Source organism: Euleptes europaea, chromosome 3 (assembly GCF_029931775.1).
Source record: "Euleptes europaea isolate rEulEur1 chromosome 3, rEulEur1.hap1, whole genome shotgun sequence".
Taxonomy (NCBI): domain Eukaryota; kingdom Metazoa; phylum Chordata; class Lepidosauria; order Squamata; family Sphaerodactylidae; genus Euleptes; species Euleptes europaea.
In genome coordinates this window covers 88,649,554-88,672,898 of record NC_079314.1, presented here as the reverse complement: position 1 = coordinate 88,672,898, position 23,345 = coordinate 88,649,554, and the positions used below count along the sequence as shown (strand labels likewise).

At 43.0% G+C, this 23,345-nt stretch overlaps 2 protein-coding genes across 3 annotated transcripts in view; both read left to right on the top strand.

The window, feature by feature from the left end:
• Nucleotides 1–23,345, top strand: part of CCDC134 (coiled-coil domain containing 134) — an 80,826-nt gene that overhangs the window by 9,866 nt on the left and 47,615 nt on the right. Inside the window, exon 6 of one of the 2 annotated variants that reach the window (XM_056847744.1) lies at nucleotides 1,084–1,228. In XM_056847744.1, coding sequence (XP_056703722.1) covers nucleotides 1,084–1,209 — 126 coding nt within the window. In that variant the 3' untranslated portion in view covers nucleotides 1,210–1,228. Of the gene's footprint in view, nucleotides 1–1,083; nucleotides 1,528–23,345 lie in introns of those variants that run through there. The other variant, XM_056847743.1, reaches the window with a different exon arrangement.
• Nucleotides 8,159–23,345, top strand: part of SREBF2 (sterol regulatory element binding transcription factor 2) — a 46,434-nt gene continuing 31,247 nt past the window's right edge. The window contains exons 1-8 of the mRNA XM_056847741.1: nucleotides 8,159–8,243; nucleotides 15,026–15,415; nucleotides 16,633–16,814; nucleotides 17,830–17,970; nucleotides 19,980–20,204; nucleotides 20,465–20,579; nucleotides 20,774–20,955; nucleotides 22,550–22,742. Of these exons, the coding sequence (XP_056703719.1) occupies nucleotides 8,159–8,243; nucleotides 15,026–15,415; nucleotides 16,633–16,814; nucleotides 17,830–17,970; nucleotides 19,980–20,204; nucleotides 20,465–20,579; nucleotides 20,774–20,955; nucleotides 22,550–22,742 (1,513 nt within the window). The remainder of the gene's footprint in view (nucleotides 8,244–15,025; nucleotides 15,416–16,632; nucleotides 16,815–17,829; nucleotides 17,971–19,979; nucleotides 20,205–20,464; nucleotides 20,580–20,773; nucleotides 20,956–22,549; nucleotides 22,743–23,345) is intronic.

The following is a 23,345-nucleotide window of genomic DNA, read 5'->3' as shown; positions in this document are numbered from 1 at the left end:
TCATAGATCCATTCAACTCCATGCTAGTGAGCCCTCACGTGGAGTACTGTGCCCAGTTCTGGATACCAAACATTAAAAAAGATGTAGACAAATGGGAATGGGTTCAGAGGAGGGCAACAGAGATGGCCGTGGTTCTGTAAAAAAGGCCCCTGAGAAAAGGCTGAAGGAACTGGGTATGTTTAGTTAGGAGGAGACATGGTGATTCTCTTCAAAATACTAGAAAGGTTGTCACATTGAAGCGGGCAAAGACTTTGTTCTCTGCTGTTCCAGAGTTAATGGGATTAATTTTAAAGAAGGTAGATTTTGGTCAAGCATTAGGAGAGATTTTCTAATATACAAGCAGTTAGACAATGTAGCCAATTAACTAGAGGAGGACTTCAAGCAAAGACTTGACAAAGACATGTCTGCTGGGAATGCTTTAGCTTTGGAGTCCTGAATTCAGTGGGGGGGTTCGGTTAGACGGCCCCTTCCAACTCGATGTGCGCTGGCGGTGGACCAGCAAGTTTCTCCCGTGCCGGCGTAGGTACCACCTCATTCCATGATAAGGTGGCACCTACGCCGGTGCGGGGTCACACTGGCTTCTAATGGGCTCCAAGACTGTGTGGCATAAAGATAAGGCTGGGAACTGCTAATCCTCTTCTAGCCTTGTACAAAATAAGAACAAAGAAAGAAAAAAGACCCCCCCCCCCGCCCAAAATATTTTGGTGGGTTGTAAGCAGCATGACTATTTTCCCTTCTCCTAATCCATTAGGTGGGGAAAAGATATCATTAACACTGGCTTTTCTGGGGCAAAGAATATAGTGTGAGATTGTGTAGAAAGGCCTTCAGTCTGGATCTTGGCAAGGCTCCCTGTTTGTAAGTGAGTTTCTATTCCTGTATTGAACTGAAAGAGCCCATGATGAAAGCAAGAGATATTTTCCCATGCAGGTGTAGTGTTGGATTTGTGCTTCCTGAAGGTCACAAAAATTATGGCGCTATAAACGTGTGAACAGTCCTGGTGACTGTAACTTTGTACAAAGCTTGAGGGAAAAAATGCTCGCCATGCCCATCTGACCAGGTTGAGTTCATTATTTTCGTTCTCAGTTTTTCCCCAGTGCAGACACATTCCAGAAGGCTCTCCGTGAGGAAGAGAAGCGGAGAAAAAAAGAGGAGAAACGGAAGGAGATCCGCAAGGGGCCGCGTATCTCACGCTCACAGTCAGAACTATAATGCTGCTTGCCTGTCTTTGTCGCAGTGACCCGTCCTGGCAGGAACCAGAGCAGCCGGAAAAGGAACCTCCCAGCCCCTTTGTGACCTCAGGAAAATGCCAGGAAAGTTGATTTGGTTTGTCAGGTTTTGGAGGTTTCTTCTTTTAACAGCTGTTTTGGCAACTACTGAATTCAGCCCTGAGACATGCCCAGATGGAGATGGTGGTCTTTGAGCACATACTTTCTTGGTGGAAAAACTTTTCCTAGTAACTGGAATGTATAGGTTTGTCAGAGACCATTCTCAGTGTCTCTGTGTATCTTTGTTCCCTGTGGCTTTACTGGTCTGTAATGCTATGAGTCGAAAGCGACTTGACGGCACTTAACACACACACACACACACAATGCTAAGAATGCTTTGGGGAGGGGTGTGGGGGCAAGGAATGTTTTTAATGGTACGTGCCATTTCTACAGTTCATAACACAGAATGTTGTGTATGACTGTGCAGTCAGGTGGGCAATGTGAATTGTGCAGCTACACCAGATGTTTCTCTGGGTAGCAAAATTACCTGAGGAAGTTCAGAATTCTGTTAAAAATGCACAGTCCTTGGGAATTCTTACTTACTGGTACTTATTAAACTCTCGTCCTTTTGAATGTAAGAAATGTAACAGAGAAACATCTGTTTCAGAGAAAAGAGGAGCTGTTCTTTCTTCCTGGTTCTATGTAATCACTTTCTTGTCAAAACCTTCCTTGGCTAATAGTCATAAGACTATTAAACCATAAACCTGGAAAGGAAAAAAATGTTAATTTATCTAGAGAAAATGGGCGTCCTGCTCTTGTTCAAGGGAACAAAGCACTGAAATTAAGTGCTTTTAGCCTGTTGGGGTCTGTATGAGCTGGTTCAGTTGGTATTGGGTCTCAGCACAGCTGCTAGTTCTCACAACTTTGTAATAAACCGAATTCTCATTAATACACAATTAAAAATCATTGTCGAGACTACAGAGATAATGATTTCATTTCCCTTTCTTATGGCAAAGGGAAGCTTGTTGTCTCTGTATGTGAGACACAAAGCAAACCAGAGAGGATTGGCTATTTTAAATTACTAGATTTCTTCAGTTGCTGTTGTTCCGTGGTTAAAGAATGGACACTGTGCTCTCTCTTGACTGCTTGCTTGTTGCTTTCTACTAGATTCCCTTTCCTCTGTTTTTGGTAGTTTTGGTAAGATGGTGTTGGCCATTGTTTTGAGATGTCTACATTAATAAATACCAACGTTCTAACACTGGGGGGAAAAACAGAAAGCCTGATATTGTGACTTTGGCCCTTTTCAGCTCTCCTTCTCTTTCTCCAGTGGTAAGAACCTTGCCACAATGGCATCTTTATCACATGATCAGTGAAGAATTTGGAGGACATCTCTTTACTAGTGTACTGCCTTACTGCTCCACAGGAACAAGCTGCCTTTTCCCCCCTTAATCTGTTTGAGCATTCTGTGGAGGCTTGTACCTGAAGCCAAGATTGTTTCAGGTTCCAGTTTTATTGTTGGTTTTATAGTACAGGTCAGTTGGCCTTGACAGGGTTCATGGTTAATGTTCTCTTTCCAAACCACATTTTAGTCACTGATGAACCAATTTATGGCTTCACGTCCAGGCACAAAGTAGGCATTCAGCACAGAACCACTAAATGAGATTTGGCACAAAAAGTAGCTTTTGTTCAGGACTGGGATTGATTCACACCAGCAGCTCTTGCTCTCACTGTCTCTGAATAGCTTGATGGAGTATTGTACTTCATTTAGTTATGATGTCCTTGATGTTATGAGAAGCACTAGAACTTGGCATGCTAATTGCATCAATTAAGAATGGTTTGGGGGGATTTTTTACCCAATCCTTGACTAAATTGTACTGTTCTGCAATGTAGCTTGTTCTTGCCCATGGAGGATTACTTTTTGTGGGAGAGGAGGGTATATTTCCAGGGGACATTGTGGTTTGATTTGCTGCCTCCAGGCTGGTTCACAATGCCAGGAAAGGGGAAGACCTCTATTTTCTAACCAGAGAGCCAGTTGTGCTTGATTTGTTCTCAGAAATGTACTTAAAGTGGAATTGGACTTTGTTTTTCTTGAATAAAACTGACATTTGAAAGAAGCTACATCTCTGTCACTTAATCATGAGCCGTTTGGGTGCTTTCTTGTGGGTGGTTCCACACTTTTTCACAATCAGGTCATTGTTCTGGCAGTAGCAGCATGTAGAACAACAGAGGTAGGTCCACATGTTGGTGTATACTGTGCTTCTGAAATAATTTACTTTCTGGATTTTTCAGTTCACAAAGGCAGTTCTATTCTGTCTGGATCATGAATCTGCTTCCCAGTTTACTGACAGTAAACATAAGAAGAGCCCTGCTGGATCAGACCAGTGGCCATCTAGTCCAGTATTGGTGAAAGTGGCACCTGAGAATTTTAGCACACTCCCGATATTGCTTCCAATCCCTGTTGAACGTTGCAGTGCCCTCTCTTTTTAAATCCATTGGAAGTGTAATGCTTACTTGGATAGTTGATTGGTAAGTAGCGGTGAAAGCCGACAAGAAAACCCTGTGAGATACATAGTGCCAGGTAAGCTTTCCTCATGGGATTTAACATTCCTGAAAAGCAGGTAATCCCCTTTTTATCATTATAGGCCCGTGTTGGCAAACCTATGGCACGCGTGCCGCAGCTGGCATGCTGGGCCCTCTGTGGGCACGCGTGGACCCGTTGCGTCTGCCTAGAGCTATGCCGTGTTGCCATGGTGAGGGCACTTAGGGCGGTGCTCCTTCTTCCCAAGCCCATGCTCCCCAAGCCTATGCTGGCGCCCTCCCTCTCTCTCAGCTGAGCTGCGGCTGAGCTGTCAGGGGCCCCGCCCGTCTTCAGTTTGGACCGGGAGGCTGTGGCCGAGCACCTTGCCACGCCCCCCCTCTCATTGGGGCCCCCGCCCGTCTTCAGTTTGTCTGGGGCCCCGCCCGTCTAAAAAAGCATTTAGAAAATTATACAACATTTGCAGACAATCCTACAAGCCATGAGGAAATCTACAAGGAATTTTCTAGAATTGTAGCAGCTGCAAAGGTGAGTTTTAGTAACAGATTTTTACAGTTCCGTAAGATGGAGACAACCTTGCCAGCCCCCACCCCTCAGCTGAGCTGCAGGGCAGCTCAGCTGTTTGTCCAGGGCCCGGCCGTCTTCAGTTTGTCTGGGGCCCCGCCCATCTAAAAAAGCATTTAGAAAATTCTACAACATTTGCAGACAATCCTACAAGCCATCAGGAAATCTACAAGGAATTTTCTAGCATTGTAGCAGCTGCAAAGGTGAATTTCAGTAACAGATTTTCACAGTTCCCTAAGATAGAGACAACCCTGTGTTTTCTTACTTCTCCAGATAAAGCCAAATTTGAAAAACTTGATCTTTCCTGCCTACGCTGGTTAGATTTAGAAAATCTGGAAATGGAGCTAATAGAATATCAAGAAAGCTCTATCTGGAAAAATAAATTCTATGACCTGCGTGAAACACTTGAGAAGATAGAAAGGATGCCAAAGGACAGCACAGTTAGTTCTGAAAATGAAATCCTTAAAGTGTGGAATTCTCGCCAAATAATTTTAAATCAATGAAGCACTTGGGATTGCTTTCCTTACTTTGTTTGGATCATCTTATGCTTGTGAGCAGCTGTTTTCAGCTTTGAATTATATCAAATCTGACACCAGAAACAGGCTAACTGATGACCTGAGTGCTGCATGTGTTGCTCTCAAACTTACAAAGTATGAGCCAAGGGTAGACAAATTATCAGCATGCACACAACAGCAAAAATCACATTAATTGTTCAAAAAATTTGACGATGTCCTCAAAGATGTCACAAAAATGGTGAATTACATCACGGCTTGTGCTCTGAATTGTCGAGTTTCAAGCACTTCTTGAGGAGGTTCAGGCACAGTATAATTGTTTACTTATGTACAATAATGTCCAGTGGCTGAGCAGAGGACAAGTCCTGGAGAGATGCATGCCAAATGCAAACTTTTACCTTTCAATAAAAAGTTGTTTGTATCATTGAAAGCTCTGTTATTGTGTTTTTCTTTTAACACAAAATATGTGAATGTATGAGTTGTTTTTTCTAAGCTAAAACCTCAGTATTCAGGTTAAATTGCCGTATTGGCACTTGGCGTTAAATAAGTGGATTTTGGGTTGCAGTTTGGGCACTCGGTCTCTAAAAGGTTCGCCATCACTGTTATAGGCAGTGTTAGGAGCTATTTTCACAGCCATAGTTAACCTCAGAAAACAGTTGATGCATGTTTTAGACACTCTGAAAACCTGTGTCTGCCTCTCTTACTCCCCCCACCTTCCCAGCCAGAAAGACAATATACAAATGAAAAATAAAGTCCTAATGATAAAATTAACATGTGATGCCGCTTCTAGTGAGATATTAAAACTGAATCTTTAGAATCTTACTTTCTTCCCAGCCAGGAAAACAAAGTGCTAACGATTAAGTTAACATGTGATGCCTCTTCTAGCGAGATATTAAAACTGAATTTCTAGTATAATGAGATTACGGGAAAGTTATGTTTCGTATAAAACACCTGTTGCTTAAACTGCTCCATTTAAAGAGGCAGAAAAGTGACTAGTGAGTCTGGTTGTATAACAATGTGAAGGTGGATGGAAGATCTTAAAGAAATGAGAGTCATCTAGCAGAAAGTCTATTTTTACGATGAGAAGGGATTTTAATGGGACAGCTCAGCCCTCCCCCCAGCGGCATTGGCAGTAGGCTAGATAGGTTGTGGTTAAAAAAAAAAGAACTGGCCAAATCAGCACATAGGGTTGAGATAAGCATCATGAGACAGTTAAGGCTGTGCAGCCAAGTGCAACATGGGTGGAAGAAATCTTGGGTGCTAATCTGTCCTGTGTGAGCAACTCTTCTATGGATGTCTGGAAGCTTTTCTTGGGAGTAATTGTATGTCCTCCACTTATTGTGTGGAATGCTGCATACAGTTGTTTTAAATACAGCTGTCATAAAATGACCTGATTGTAACCTTGACTAGTGCTTAGTTTACATCAGGTTGCTCATTGTAACTCCGGAATCACAAAATTGCTGGTTTTCACATTATGGAATTCAATTCTTAGTTGTGCAGTGCCTGATTTACAACTGTGGGGCACATGGAGAAGGGCCTTTAGCTTTACCCGCCTATCAAGACTGACCCTTCCTTGGTGCAGTAACACAACCAAGCTTTACCTGGGTTTGGTCTTAGTAACTCCCTGAGCAAAACACACCATAGAGAAAAAAGCTTTATTGAAGAAATCCAAGAAAACAAGGCAAATAGTTCAGTGGCCGTGAAACGCACAAAAATAACAAAACCGACTGGCTATCTTATTTACTGGAGTCCTAACACAGCACAGTTGGTGCTTATGTTCAAAGCGTTCCAGAGCATAATACAAATATCTTGGCAGCAAGGATGGGTGGGGAGGAAAGGGTGAAGGGTTTTCTCTTTACTATACTTATAGAAAAAAATTGGCCATAACCGCTTGACCTCAACCAATCACTGGGCAGTATCCATGGTACTTTCTAGGGTGAGAGCGAGCCCCCCCTCCAGCTTCACCGCTGAAAGGTGTGAGCTAATTAACAGGCCTTGACGAGAAAAGACCAGTGTGTGTGTGCGCGGGTGCATGTGTCTGGCTAACACCTACAGAAAATTAGAGGGCAGCGAATTTAGCTGGAGCTGACTGGAAAATTCCTTCAAGATGGTTTTTCTCTTGACACCCCCCTTTCCCAGAAATAGTCACTCAGATTTTCCCTGCTCTGCCTTTCAGGGCTGGAAAATGGTGGGGGTAAGGGGGCTCCTGAAGCTTTTTCCACGCACACAGGGCCGGTGCCAGTTATTTTTGCACCCTAGGCAAGGCTAACTACTTGTGCCCCTCCCATAGCGAACCAATTTTCAAAAACAGATAGTCTTGTAGAAAAAAATAAAAGCCTGATGCATTCCTGCAAAACGTTTTATCAGATGTTTTAATTAATTCTATTCCATAGCACTGTTGTGGTACTTATCTTAAAATAAAATAAAAAATATAAATTGTCAGTTGCATTTTCTCAAGAAACCAATCTGTTTCAAACTGTGCCCCTCAGGCTAGTTCTGCGCCCCTCTGAGGCCTGCCCCCTAGGCGACCGCCTAGTTCGCCTAATAGCACCAGCCCTGCATGCATGCCACAGCCGGAATCTGAGTCTGCTTACCCCCAAGTGGGAACTGAGAAGAACACGGGGTGGGCCCCCGTTGTCCCTCCCCCAACCTGTACACCCCGTAATATGTAAATCGTCCACACGTGCACGCGTGACTGAAACCTTGCAGAGCTTTGGCTATCTTATTGTCGCGTGTTAATGAGAGACGGGGAGAGCGTTTTAAAAATGGGGCGGAGTACGACACCGTTTTCTTTCCGTTTTTTTCCTCTTGGAATTGGCTTTCAAATGATGGCCCGGACCAGAATTCCCAGCCCCACTCACCGCATTCCGCTTTCACTGAGGCCGGAAAGAATCCGGCGCGCCTTTCGCTTCAAGTCTCTTCTTGGCTGCTGAATAATTCACGTTATCTCCGCCTCCTTTTGAATATTCAAATGTAGGAACGGAACCAGGGCGGGAGGGGATTGCCCGGCGTGCTCACGACAGCTGCTGATCGCTGACGCACCATCACACCATGAGCCGCTCTGCCCGCCGATTGGCCGGCGGGGACCTGGTCTCATTGACAACAGGGCGAGAGGAGCGCGCCGCTGTGGTGTCTCTCAGGTGGGTGGGAGGGGGCGACGGAGGCGAAAGCAAGATGGCGTCGCCTGGGGCCGCGGGCGCGGGGAGCCTCGGCTGACTGGAGCCTCGGCGCCGCCCGGCTGCGGAAGGGTTAAGGCGTTGGGTGTCGCCGCGGCCGCTCCCTCTGACCCACGGGCTGAGTCGCTGGCTGGCCGTGGCGGAGCCGGCCGCGCCTCGCCGGGCATGGAGACCGGCGAGCTGAGCAGCATGGAGACCATGGAGACCCTCACGGAGCTTGGCGACGAGCTCACCCTGGGCGACATCGACGGTGAGTGAGCGCGCCCCCTGGGCCGCCCTGCCTCGCGTGGCGCTGGCTGCGGGGCTCTCTTCCCCTTTCCGCTCCGGCCTTTCTCCCCAAAGGGAAATCGCAACCCTGGACGTGGGAAGAGGCATTTGTGAAATGCGTAGGATTGTTTCCCTCCCTTAAACGACGCTGTGGTCTTTCCTATTTGGGCCAGGCTTAGACGTTTCCCAGGGGGCCAAATTCTCCTCCCACCCCCTTTGCAAATTGAAGGAACATGGAAGTCGGTGATGTGATCCGCTTATTTCGATTAAAGAGTAGATGTTACTGACCCGCGTTGTAATCTTCATTGTGTCTGATAACAGGTGTACTTTGCTGTTGGTGTGGATGCACAAGTGTGGGTGGGCTGCTGGGAAGGATGGTATAAAAGAGGAGTGTGTGTTACGCTGCACAAGTTTCCCCTCCAAATGTCAGACTTGCAGAAAGTGGGATAACTTACGGTAGTTTGTTCTTTCTTTTCGAAGTTCATCATTTGGAGAGCAACTTTGTGCAGTGTGTGACATGTTCTTTTGGGCGTAGTAGCCACAGAGTTGAGGCGTGTCTAAGGTATGATGCATATGTAACATGAGATCTGGGGCTTGTCCCCTGGTTTTACCTGGGTACAGTTGCTGGCTGATGCTCATAATTTTGGGGGCCGTGCCTCGATTTTGTTAACGCCATCTAGCACTCTGTTCGTAAACACATCGCTTTGGAAATAAGCCTGACTGAACTAAGCTTTACTGCGGTCTTATTTATTGATTTTGACTCACAGCCCCGTTTATAAAAGGCTCAGACCAGGGAACAAACTTTAAAGTGTTCAGTAGCTAGCTTTATATTAAATGGAATTTTTTTAAATAATACAGCAGATGAGAAACAAACATAGTTTATCTATAAATAATAATGGTCAAAAAACAACCTTCAGCTTTTCTGCCTTAATATGATTTTATGCCATAAATTTGGCTGTTAGGGAAGTATTCTACAGCTTCTGTCGAGCAGTCTTCCACAAAAAAAGAGAGACAAGCTGCAGATTTCCAAAGTAAGGTTCTCACCAAAAACATTAATAAATACACTTTTGGGAATTATAAGTAGTGTTGCCTGTTCAGTAGCATCAAAGGTTGCAGAAAAGTCTGGTTATCCCATCAGAAGGCGGCCAATACAATCCTGGCACTATATTCAGCTTGAAAATCATACATAATAGGAACCTTAAAAGTTGATTATTGTTTTCTACATAAGACCAACTGGCTATCAACTCAACTCCTGTCTCCTGAAAGTGATTGGGGTGGTACTGGCTGGAGAATTAGCATTGATACTGGTTTTTTGAGGTGCAGTTGAGTGATGGTAGATTGCCAATTGTTGAGTGCCCTGCCCTCTGACCATTGTACTGCAGCCAGCAAAGTATTCTGTAATAATAATAAATTGTATTTGCGGCTAGTATGCCAGGTAAAACAGAAACTGACCATACAGAGTAGGATCCTTTTCTTACTTCATTCAAGATGGCTCTGAAGTTGGACATTTTATGCGTATGAGCAAGAGAATACACATGCTGTTTATGTAACACACTTCTGGGAGGATATGGGCAAAAATTCTAGTTATTTTGATCCCAGTATTTCATGAGGAACCACTGTTAAACAGGCATTTAAAATCTAATTGTGTGTGTAAAGTGCTGTCAAGTAGCAGCTGATTTATGACTATTCCGTAGGATTTTCAAGGCAAGGACCTAACAGGTGTTTTGCCATTACTTTTCTTTGCATAAGTAATCTGGAATTCCTTGGTGGTCTCCCATTCAAATGCTAACCAGGGCCAACCCTGCTTACCTTCCGATGAGATTAAGCTTGCCTGGGCCATCCAAGTCAGGGCTTAATCTAACTAGTCCTAAATATTTCCCTAGAATGTGAAGGACTGTTTATAAAAACAGATTATAGATTTGTAGATTTATCTAAAGGACTACTATGTGATGAGATCTCACACCCTAGTGTGGTACTGGTCCTGTCAACTGTGGGCTAGCAAGAACAGGATAGAGCACACTGTATGGAGGGCTTGAAAGCTTTGTAATGGTGCTCCTGATTCCTGGAATGAGAGCGATATTGAGAACAGTTATACCGATAGCCTGTCTTGGATAATGTTCCTTTTCTCATTTTAATGTCTAAAGTGTTTCCATCCACATTCTGGATTGATGCATACTAAAGGCGGCTGTCAAAGTTACAGAAATTAGAGCAAATTTCTTCCCACTTCACTCTTAAAAATAGTAGAGTCCTTTTTCCCTGTCTGTTTTTACAGGAATCAGAATATTTACTCTTTCATCAAATCCTTGGAAAGGTTACTTTATACTTACGGTGAAGAAATCTTGCCCAACACTTTAAATTTCCTTTTGCTCAATCGTATGTTGTGTTTCCGTGTTGTAAACACTTGAGTCAAGATTTTGCATTTTCAACACTTTCTTTGTATTTACTGGGTCTTTGCTTCATTTTTTATTCTGGTCATTAAAATCAATAGTGCTTTAAATTCTGTTGGGGAAAAATGATAATTGATCTTTGTTACTGTTAAGGCTGCACATTTTTCTGTACAAGCTGCTGAGATGAAAAGGGATTTTATTCTATGTCAAACATTTACACTCTACCACTCCATCATCAAAGATCTCTCAGGTAGCTAACGGTGGAGAAAATGAGGATCAAAATAATTTTTTAGATTTACCTGTAAATCTTGAAGAATGACAAATTTATTCTTGTTAATTAAATATGTATTTTGCATTGTGTAACATAATGGTTTTGGCTATACAATAAAACTGAATTGCCTGAAGAAGCAGAAGCCCCTGTTTTTCTGGTGCAATTATGTATCCTTTATATTGATTCTGCCAGCCCACGATTTTTCATGCATTTTTGCATCCTGGTGTATTGTCCAGCCTTTTGGTTAAGATCATCTTCTCAAGCCCTGCTATCTGTTTTCCCTGCCTGCATAGTTAAGGTGGGTGGCAACCAGAGACGGGGCTTTATCAGTGGTGGTGCCTCTGCCTTGCCATTGTAATCCCCACCTGGTGCCTCCCTTACTTTCTTTTAGGCACCAGTCCAAAACATTTCTTTTTACCCAGGCTTTTGGTTAAGGGGTTTCTTTTTAGTTGTTTTATGGTCTGCTCCTAGCCTTGGTTCTCGTAGGTTATCCGGGCTGTGTAACGGTGGTCTTGGTATTTTCTTTCCTGACGTTTCGCCAGCAGCTGTGGCCGGCATCTTCAGAGGAGTAACACTGAAGGACAGTGTCTCTCAGTGTCAAGTGTGTAGGAAGAGTAATATATAGTCAGAAAGGGGTTGGGTTTGAGCTGAATCATGGTCCTGCAAAAAGTAACAAAGGTAATGTGCTAACCATTGTCCTTTAAGTATCAAGATAATGTGCTAATGAGGGTGTGGTATGTTAATATGGAACCATTGTATCCTGAAGTGATCTGCTAATGTGTGAAATCCAAAGCTAATCTGCATGGCTATTGTGGACTGTAGTACTTATCTTGATACTTACAGGACAATGGTTAGCACATTACCTTTGTTACTTTTTGCAGGACAATGATTCAGCTCAAACCCAACCCCTTTCTGACTATATATTACTCTTCCTACACACTTGACACTGAGAGACACTGTCCTTCAGTGTTACTACTCTGAAGATGCTGGCCACAGCTGCTGGCGAAACGTCAGGAAAGAAAATACCAAGACCATGGTTACACAGCCCGGATAACCTACGAGAACCAATGAACTCTGACCGTGAAAGCCTTCGACAATATTTTGCTCCTAGCCTGTTTGTTAATATAATTTGAGACTGCTCTGTTTGTGTGCTTTTATGCCCTGGCTCTTTTAATTGGCTTGTGTTTACTGATTTGTTATTATTTATATGACTTTTTATTGTATTAAGTGTTTTATCGTCCTGATTGTTTTTGTTTTATTTTGTGAGCTGCCTTGAAGTCGGTCTGAGAGGTGGCATTCAAATTTCCTAAATCAATAAATCAAATAGTAGGAGTCCACCCCTGTAATTAGGTGAATTTTGTTCAGATGCCAACTGTTGTCAGCTCCATACTTTGCATGGCAAACATGATCGCTCCATGTGCAACAGTGTGACTTCAAACAAAATCATATATGTATGTCCTGGAATTCTGATTGTTCCAAGGTTCTCAGATGTATGTTAATAGTTGTTTAAAGATTCGCACATAATGCATGCCCGCACACACAATGTAAAAGAGACATGAAACCATATTGTACATAAGAAGGAAACATATTTCCTGTGTAAAATGTGGAGCTGACATTGCTCCTGTCACTGCTAGTGGCAGGTCTCTCCTCTCTTCAGTGCTGCTTGTTGCAGACAACACTGCACAATAATTGTCACCTGGTGACTGTATATACAAGCCTCCTTCATCCCCAATGGTATGCTCTTACTTATCATTTTGGGGTTAGTCTGTGGGTAGTATACTACAAGTGTGGAAAAGCATAAGGCAAGGACCAGGAAGAACAAGCCATAGTCATAGCCGTGGAGGAGTCTTCTCCACCTCCGTGGCTGCCTTACCTTGCCATTTTGGAAGCTGTCCCTCAAAAGGCAGCTCAGTAGGGGCTTATGATCCTGCAGAAGAAGCTATATAACCCAGCAGAGGGTCCCAAAGTCCAGGTTGAAGACAGCTGCTGTATATTATTGAGATATATATGGTGGTGTAATGTTGTTGTGACTATTTTAATTGTTCAGAGATCTCAGATGACTTTATTTATAAGCTCTATTAAAAGCAAATGGACTCAGTTTTTACACTCTTCAGACATTCCAAACAAAGTTACCCAGGATGCCTTATTCCACCCATTCTCCCAAGGGAATATGACTTTTTTCATCATTCAATTGTCACCTACATGCAGGGTTACAACATCAAAGGATAATATAATAAGGCATTTTGATGTAGTTCTCCTAGGATTTAGGAAATAGGTTTTTCGGAGGGAGGTGGATCATCAGCCTTTTTGCTGTTCTTGTTCTGTATATCTGTTTCATATTTAATGCTCTGTTTTATTTCTGCGTGTAAATATTTGTAGTTATTCTCACTAGGGATTTGTTTCTTAATCTTGAATAGTCTTTCCCAAGGTTCATAGCACCTGGGAGACTTTAAATTTGATACTGACGTGGGTTTTTTTTAAACTTTTAATTCACTTTTTTTTTTAAACTCTTAAGAGGCATTTGGCTGCCAATCAAGTTAGAATCCTTATACACATTTAAAAAAATAAGATGGCATCAGATTTCTTTTTATATAGAAGACACTGTATCCAGGATATGCATTGATGGTTGATCTTCTCACTGTTTACACTTTAGTCTATTGATTTCTATGAAGTAACATAATCGGAGAATCCTTGGTTTTCAGATTTTAATTTTGCTTCCAGTAAATGGCAGTTAAAAAGTTCTCATACTATACAGTTTGATTATTGCAGAATAGTCCTGTCAAGTGAATGGATCATTAGACTGATATTGGTGAATCTCAGATTCTGTGGAATCAGTTGGAAATTTTTCCAGGGTTAGAGAGAAGCAGAAATTTGGGCGTAATAATAGTGAACCAATTGATTGAAGTAACTAACTCAGCTGAGTTTCCTATCTAGTGGAAGGAGGATATTTTGTTCTTGCGACTGTTATTCTTTCGAATGTCAGTGTCCCTACTGTGCTAGACACTGTACAGTAGGGCTGTTGAAAAAAAAATTCGGTATAGTTCGGCTTCGGCAAAATTCGGCCCGTTTTTATTCGGGCCGTGCCGAAGTCCGAACTCCCCCGCCTCGGATCCCCGGAAATTCGGGGGGATCGGGAGTTCGGGGGAAAATTTGGCCCCCCATGCGCCTTCAGGGAAGCCCCCTGAAGGCACGCGGGAGGCCCTTTAAACAAGCCCCTCTGCGCTGTCTGTGCAGGCAGCGCAAAGGGTTTCCAGACCCCCTCCAGCAAAGGGTTTCCAGACCCCCCCCCAGCCCTGCCGGGACTCCCGGCAGGGCTGGCGGGGGGCTGGCAAGACCCTCTGCGCTGAAGCTCCCTGGAGGCGCGTGGGGGGTCTTCAAACAGATCTGCGCCTCCCGACTGGGAGGCGCAGATCTATTTAAAGCCCCCCCCAGCCCTGCCGGGACTCCCGGCAGGGCTGGCGGGGGGCTGGCAAGACCCTCTGTGCTGACTGCGCAGGCAGCGCAGAGGGTTTCCAGACCCCCCCAGTTCAGATCTATTTAAAGGGCCCGCCGCGCACCTCCAGGGAAGGGGAACAGATCTGCGCCTTCCAGCTTGAAGGCGCAGATCTGTTTAAAGGGGCTGAATTCGCCGAATTTATTCGGGAACACCCCGAACTCGGCGAATTCGGCTCCCCGGTTTCCCCCCTTTTGAGTTTGGTTCATCCGAACCGAAAAACCTCCGAATTGCAGGAAATTCGGCTGTTTTTCAGCCCTACTGTACATAATGATGCAGTACTTGCTCAGATGGTTTACATTTCTGATTTCTTTCTTTCTCATTGCTTTTAGCTCTTATGTGTGAACTGTGGAACTGGTTATAGTTGGTAGCTGTGCAACAAGATGCTGAGGCAAGGTCCTCCTGCAGAATGCAGAAGCAAGTCCTATTAAGCCCAATAGGAATTACAGCCTCTGTCCTCACTACAAAACATGTGTGGAAAAATACATAACATTTCAGGGTTATTTAAGACCACTTCCATCAGTCTACATGTATATCTGTTTTTTATCAAGCTGAATATTGACATGTATAATAGTGTTTGAAACATGTGTTTTCTTTTTAATGTGTTATTGTAGAGATGCTGCAGTTTGTCAGCAACCAGGTTGGAGATTTCCCGGATCTGTTTTCCGAACAGTTGTGTGGCACCCTCCAGAACAACAGTGCATGTAATGGGAATGGAGTGGCAGATCTCTCATCACAGAGGACCTTCAGCCAGGGACAGCTTCAGTCTTTCCTGCCGAATGCAGCGTCTCCCCAGCTTCAGGCTGTGCAGATGAAGGTGTCCCAGTCGACTGTTGCAACGCCTGCCCCACAGCGGGCTGCACCCCCTCTTCAGCCTCGTCCTCAGGTTCAGCCTCGGCTTCAGCAACAGACTGTGATGATTACTCCAACTTTCAGCTCTGCTCCTCAGACACGGTTCATCCAGCAGCCTGTAATTTATCAAAATGCAGCCACAAGTTTCCAAGGTAGGCTCAAGGGTCTCAAAATAGTGGGCACTGTATTGTAGGAACCTTTTGAAGTCAGGTATATAAAATAAGAAGAGCTAAATATTGTTGGATAAACAGCAGTATTTAGAGACATTATTCCTATTTTCATGTGGCTTTTAATAGGGCCTGAATTTTAGCAAATGTGATCATATAAATTTGAATTTGTTACGCAGATTCAAGAACTTTGGCATTTGCAAAGGGAAGAAGTGAGATACCACAGGCAAGATCAGGAAGATGAGTTTCAACTATGTGTCCAGAAGGGGTTTCTGTTAATCTGTTGCTAGGAAAAAAAGAGGAGTGACTTGGTTCACCATTAAAAGACTAATAAAATTTTATTCTGGTATAAGCTTTTGTGGACTAGAGTCTACTTCTTCAGTTGAAGTATGTAGGTTCTTACTGTGATGTAATTGTCTGTAGGAGGTATGGAAAAAACATAGGTAGAACTATCAAAGTCTTGCTGCTTGTGTGTGCCAGTCAACCAAATTTCAGGCACTTTCCAGCAGTAGCCTCTGAGCAGGTTCTACTGTATGTTTACCAGTGCATAGGGAGGGTCATATGTGAGGAGGCATTCCCTGAAGATGTTTGTGGAAAAGGCTAAGTACCTTTCTCTCAGGAAAGTCTTGTTTGGAGTATGGGAGGTCCCTGCCAGCTATCTGGACTGGCTGCATGACTAAACTGTGGAAACGGTAAATGCTGTAGTAGTGGTCCCAGCCCCTAAATGAGAGTAATTTGGATGAGTTCTTTTTCCTTTCATATATTTTTCCTTTTGTATATATCCATGGCTATAAATCAGGACCTTGTGCAATTGCTGTTTGCCTTTCAGAACGGTAGAAGATCCATTCACAGATTTCCAGTGTCTTATCCAGTTTAACTCTATTTGGAATTGGGCTTTAAACCACCCCCTGTCGCCATGCTAATGGTGACATCATAAAGAGCTTCTTCAAGAGAGAGAATGATTCTCTCATTTACAATTGGTTTATGATTTTTCAGAGATTTCTTTGCCAGGTGTTATGCCACTAACGAAAGAGGCATGTGGGGGGAAATTCCAATGCAGCTTATGAATATGTGTCCAGTAGACAATTGAGAGTGAATGAATCATCAGCAATTATGGCTTACTGTATGAATGAGAGCCATAGCTGTTGTTCCATGTGATCCTGTGTAGGCTATTTCTCAGATTGTTCTTGTTTTCCTTTTAGTGCTGCAGCCTCAAGTACAAAGCTTGGTGACTTCCTCTCAAGTTCAGCCAGTCACCATCCAGCAGCAGGTGCAAACGGTGCAAGCCCAGAGGGTCCTCACACAGGCTGCCAATGGAACCATCCAGACACTAACCCCAGCCACAGTCCAGACGGTAGCTGCCCCTCAAGTCCAGCAGGTTCCAGTAAGTAGTTTTGTGTTGTGGCATCTGAAATTTCTGAGATATATATATTTACATCTCCCTTTGTTCCAAGTCTGGAAATGAACTCATAGCTGGAGATAGCCTGGCTCCAGGGGGTAGTCCCAGGTCTCTAAAGTTGGTAATTCATAGGCCAAATTCTGGGGTTATTCAGCTATGGGGAAATGAACAGCATTCACTCATATCAGAAGAGGGTTAGTGGAGAAATTTGAGAAATGCCTAGTTTTTTCAAATGACTAGATTGATAGTTGTTCAGCTATGTTAGAGTTACATTTTGGAATGTATTGACTATCATGCCCTGACCTGGATGGGCCAGGCTAGCCTGATCTTGTCAGCTCTCGGAAGCTGAGCAGGGTTGGCCCTGGTTACTACTTGGATGGGAGACCACCGAGGAAGTCCAGAGTTGCTACATACAGGCAGGCAATGCCAAACCACTTCTGAAGTCTCTTGCCTTGGAAACCCCATGAGGGGTTGCCATAAATGGGCTGTGGCTTGATGGCACTTTCTACCACCATTGACTAACATCAGTTTAGAAATGGAGGGGGAAAGTATTAGAGACACAGCATTTCTGAAAGCTTTTAGAAGGTGGTAACGATACCCTTTAAAATGATCTCCTCAACCAGAGGGGCTAGAACTTTCTCTTTCTTTTAGAAAAAGGGAAGTGATCCAATTGATGCACTGGTGGATGCCACATAAGAAGCCAGGCTCTGTTACTAACAGCATGTCTGTGGCCCTGCAATAGCTAGTATACTTAAGATCTAGCTGCAAAACCAAGCAGGTTGGTTCACAGATAAGTTCATACTTCCATCACGTGTTCAGCAAGGAGGAGCATGGGGCACAGACATTACAGTAGCAGATATAGGCTTTTATTGCATAGTGGAACTTCATGCAGTCAGAACACATCTGTTAAGAAAGAGCTTTCCACTTGCCAAAGCAGGATGCAACATTACAGTGTTCACTTTCTTTGCTCCACTAGACTTCCACTGTGTTCACTTTCCAGGTCCTTGTCCAGCCACAGATCATCAAAACAGACTCACTGGTTTTAACAACATTGAAAGCTGATGGCAGTCCTGTAATGACTGCTGTTCAGAATCCAGCCATCACAACATTGACTACCCCTATTCAGACAACAGCCCTGCAGGTATCATGGCACTCTTTGTATTAATCTCTTTGTATTAATCTCTGGATTATTTCTCTTAATTTAGGGTTGATTTACACTTGTTTATACGGCATACTTTAAAAGTGAATGCAAGAATTGCAGTACATTTGTCTGTTTTGGCAAGGAGATCATAATATGGCATAAATGGCTATCAAATTCAGGGATAATTTTTTACAGACATGAATCTGTCGACAGGTGCATATATATTGCGTAACTCGTTAATTTTCTTCACTATGACTCACTAGAATTAACATGTACCTTTAAAGTGAGAAGAGAGAAGCTATGCAGTTTGCACATTTATAAAGAAGTAGGTCCCATGACTTCAACAGATTGTGTGCCTGGGGCTGAAAACTTGCTTTGTTTCCATCAAGGCTAACTAGGCAACTTTCACTGTCTTGGCAGTCTGGAGAGCCACAGCCCTAACGTATAGAACTCTGTATCTTTCTTAAACCCATTCCAAGATAGGGATGTGACCTTGTAATATCTTCTTTCATCTCTGTGGATCAAAATGTACTAAAAATCTAAAGGTGAGAAATTAAAAAAAAAACTTCTGAGAAATGTGTATTTTGTACAGCTTGAATACCAATGGAGTCAGGTAGATCTGAGGGTAGGTAACTTTTTGGCCCAAGTTCCAAAATAACTCGCACTGTCTAGTTGTGATGATGTTGGCGTGCTGGGAAATGAAAGGGGTGTGTGTAAGGAAGGGAGTGGGTTGTACTTAACCACACCGCAGCAGGAACAAGCTGAGCCTGAATGATGCTGCCAGCATCTTAGTCTAATCTCAGTCCCCCGGATGGAAAACAATGCTTGATGCCGAGAAAATAGTCTGACTTGCTGCTGTTCGGCACGTGTGCTGGGAGTTGCCTGAAGCAGCACAAAAGTGAGCAGATGTGTTTGTAAATGGCCTCTGCAAGTGACAGTGAATGAATAATAATCTCTGGAGAAGTCCATCATGTTTCGTAGTAGAAGCTGATCCTTTCATTAAAGAAATGGTTCATTACATTGGAAGGATAGTTTGTATGGAAATTATTAAATTTTTAGTTTAATACAGTAGAAAGAAGTACATTTGATGCTGCAGAAACACTTGGGTTGTTCTCATATCTGTTCCCTTCTCCAGCTCCTATAAATATTTGTTTCAAAGATTTATTTGAATCAGGAAAGTCTTGCTCTCTTGTTCCTTTTTAACCTGAAAAAGCAAACATTACACTTGAACATATCGGGCTTAATCCTGGAACCAAAAGCCTCTGTCAGTCCTCCTTAATACCAATTGGTAGGAGCAGGAGCAATGCAAATGTCAGCTATTTTTAGGGTATTATTACTCCAGGGATATATCTAGTAATTATGGGCTGTTGCTTTGCTCCGTAAAATCCTTAGGAGTATATGAAGTTTACTTTTAATTAATTGGAACATTGCTTTCATCTAGCTCAGCATTGTATACTCTGACTGGCCGTGGTTCTCTAAGGCCAAGAATATTGCTTAGCTTTGCAGCATGATATCCTTTAACAGCAGATGCCAAGGATTGATTCTGGGACCTTATGGGTGCAAAGCATGTGCTCTCCTTCTAAATTATGGATACTTACATTACTAAGAGTACTTCTACAATAAATCCTTTTATTTGAGGATGTAAAGCATCCTTTTAATTTTTTTCTTTTTCTATTCTCTTGCAGTATTTTATCTTTTTATTATAGGTATGTATAAAAACAGTACAAAGAAAGAATACAGAGAAACGAAAAATTAAAAAACCATAACTTAATAGCAGTTACAGTTGCATCCATTACATCAGAAGAGAAGGCTAAAATATAACAAGTAGTAATATTATAAACAATACACAATAGAACAGCACTGGTAGTTATAAGCAGTATATGATATGATAATAATAGTGGTTAAACAATAATCTTTTAATTTCTTGATTGGCTTGGATTCTTTTGAGGTTACTCTGCTTTTCGCGATAACCTTGTTCTCTACATTGATCATTGCTGTTGTGTTTTTAGACCTTAGTTGGTAGCAATGGGACCATCTTGACCACAATGCCCATGATGATGGGAGGGCAAGAGAAGATGCCCATCAAGCAGGTGCCTGGTGGTGCCAAGCAACCAGAACCACCAAAGGAAGGAGAGAGACGAACAACCCATAACATTATTGAGAAGCGATATCGATCATCCATAAATGACAAGATTATTGAACTGAAGGATCTAGTGATGGGAACAGATGCCAAGGTAAGAGTTGCCTAATGATGAAACAGCAGGAAGACAGCTGTAGTTCCATGTCCACTCTTTCAGTTGGCAACTTCATTGCTTGGCAAATAATCCCAGCTCATCGGCTATTGCTAGGGAAATACAGAGTTTTGGTGTCTTGCATGCCAGACATGTTTGAAATTAAATTTGGGGGGCATTTTTCTTGTAATTGAGAGAGTTTTTGCCATCTTGCTATATTTGTTGGTGGTTTTCTTTCTTACATGCGTGTAAATTCTTTGCAGATGCACAAATCTGGGGTGCTGAGAAAGGCCATCGACTACATTAAATACCTACAACAAGTCAACCACAAGCTGCGACAGGAGAACATGGTCCTGAAACTGGCTAACCAGAAAAACAGTAAGTGTTTGGGACAGGTGTTGACCAGATAAGTTCTTTATGTGTTTTTTGGTCTCTTCCTGCTCTTTTATCTAATTTATTAACTCGTATTCTGTTGGCAAATGTAGATCTGATCAGGGGAGAGCATAAAGGTGGAAAGGTAAGTAGCTCTGTGACTACAAATAATTAATCATGGCCATCTGTGGTCTTTACAGAGCTGTTGAAGGGCTTTGACCTAAGCAGTCTGGTGGATAATGATGTGGACCTGAAGATGGATGACTTCAACCAAAATGCTCTTCTGATGTCCCCTCCGGCTTCTGATTCAGGGTCACAAGCAGGATTTTCTCCTTATTCAATTGATTCAGAACCAGGAAGCCCATTGCTGGATGATGCAAAGGTAGATAATATTCCTGAAACAGCCTGCAGTGAAAAGTGGATATAGAGGTTGCCAAGTCACTTGAGGTTAGAAGCTCGAGTGGTGGAGTGAATGCTATCTGAGATGGACACCTGTTTGTGTATCTGGCATTAAAATGCTATAGTAGTCTGAGGTTCTAGAAAGTGTAGGAGCCAGAAGTCAAAGAGAAAATCAGATCATGATACTGCCACAACCTGCAGACCAGGGTCTTATTCTGCTAAGTCTTGTAACAAAATCTATTAAAAAAACTTGTCCCATAGCCATTTTAATTTTAAAAGGCAGAAGGGTGAGCTTACTTGATCGTCTCTTTGCTGCCCCCATTTCTCTTGTACAACAAGAGAACAAGGAATCATTATGTGTGCAGTTTAGAGTTGGGCAGCCCATTCGGCAGTTAGGCAGTGGCTGAGGGTGGGGGGGCTGTTTGGCAGCAGCTGGGAGTGGAACAGCCATGCCACCTCCACAGAGGCTTCCCTGCCACCAAAAATAAAATAAAAGGAATTTGAAATATAAAAGAAGGAAAATGCCCCCATTGAAAACAGTGAGTTACGACCCCAAAAAAGTTGTAGCTGCGCCGCTGTGGGAAGGGTGAAAGGGGTTAGGCAGCTCCGCCCCCGGGAATGCCTCCCAGGATACCTGAGCAAGGACTTGTGCCACTAGGACCGTGCCAGAAGTTCCTGCGCCCCAGCCACAGCATGGCATCCTGGTGTGGATGCCACCCATGATGGCGTAAGTACCCCTTATCATGGATTAAATGTGCACTTACACTGGCATGGGGTCACACCAGCTCCTAAGGAGCTTTGCCCCCTCTTCAGGATTGCAGCCTTAATGCAGCTTTAGCAGTACCACTCGCTCACAAGCTGTGGGCAATATAGTTAAATCGTGACATTATAAATGCAGTCATGTAATGGAATAGAAATAAAACCACCAGTTGCTTATGTTGAGAAATTTAACAATACCATTCTGTAGTGTGTTACCTCCCTTTTACCACTGAGGATGCATTTGTAAAATGAAACTACAGAGGCACTACAAGAATTTTTTACCCTGTTTTGAGTTCACTATTTAAAACCATTGCGGGTCAGGGAATAATTTATTTAGGCAGTTTCTTCCCTGCTTCTCTACTACAATTATACTCAAAGTAGCTTACAAATAAAAGTTTTGGAAACTAGTACAAAAACTAAAAACTAAAAAATAGCACAAAAATAAACAGTGAAAAATGAGTAGCAGTAGTAAAACAGCAATCAACCATAAAACCAGTAATCAACAGTAAAAATCAGAAAGAGCAAGGGGACAAACTGCACATGAGATCATTTCCAATCAACTACAAAATGTCGTCTTGAGTAAAACAATTTTAACAGATCTCCAAAAGTAAGGCGGGTGGGTGGGTAAGATGCTTCTCCTAGGGCAGGGAATTCCAGAGTCTGGGGCCTGTAGCCAACCAGTCACATCTCAGTTAATGTGGGCATGCAGAGCAGTATAATTAGGCAGGCTTGTATTACCTTCGGCATCGTTACAGCACACTTAAGAACTCTCTTTATCAAATGTTCCTTCCTCCTTATCCCTCACCCTAATGATTTAGGTTAAAGATGAACCAGACTCTCCACCTGTTGCCCTTGGTATGGTTGACCGTTCACGGATGCTACTTTGTGCTCTCACATTCCTCTGCCTGTCCTTCAATCCTCTGACATCTCTCCTAGAAGGCCAAAGGACAGCCGACTCTGACAGTCCTGTACATCACGGCTCTGGGAGGAGCATGTTAACAATAGGTTCAGGTACTGTCCAGAAGTATGTTGGTGTACTTGCCTGGATCTCCATTCATTTCAGGGTTGCTTGCTTGGAGTGTTGGGTGTCCTTTAAGAATTAAACACAACTGTGGAAAATGACTTTCAAGTACCAATGAAAGCAACATTGGGGTGGTGGGCATAACAGTATATTTTGCAGTGGGTTGCTGAGAAGGCCCTTTTTATTCTGAGTGCCCCAGTGATTTAGTCTTTGTCATGGACTTCTGTTAAGGCTTTTAATCTGTTGTGAGCTTTATTATAGTGTTCTTTTTAAAAATATCAATTTCTTTTAATTCTTCTATAATTCAGAGGAGCTAAAAATGGAGTTCCTACAAGAATAACTTGGCTATACAGTGAGTTAATTTTCGTGGATTTTCAGCGATCTGAGCAAAAAACTATTCATCTGAGGACAGCCATCATAGAGTTATATTGCACATGGGCAACATCTTTATCGTAATTCTCACTTAATAGTGTGCAAACTTGTCGTTGCCTAGCCTTGTATGTTTGTTGGCTTCTAAACAAGGATGCCTTGTATGTTTATTTCCTTTCCTGAGGATGTAGGAAAAAAATACTCAAATTTCAAGCTCATAGAGC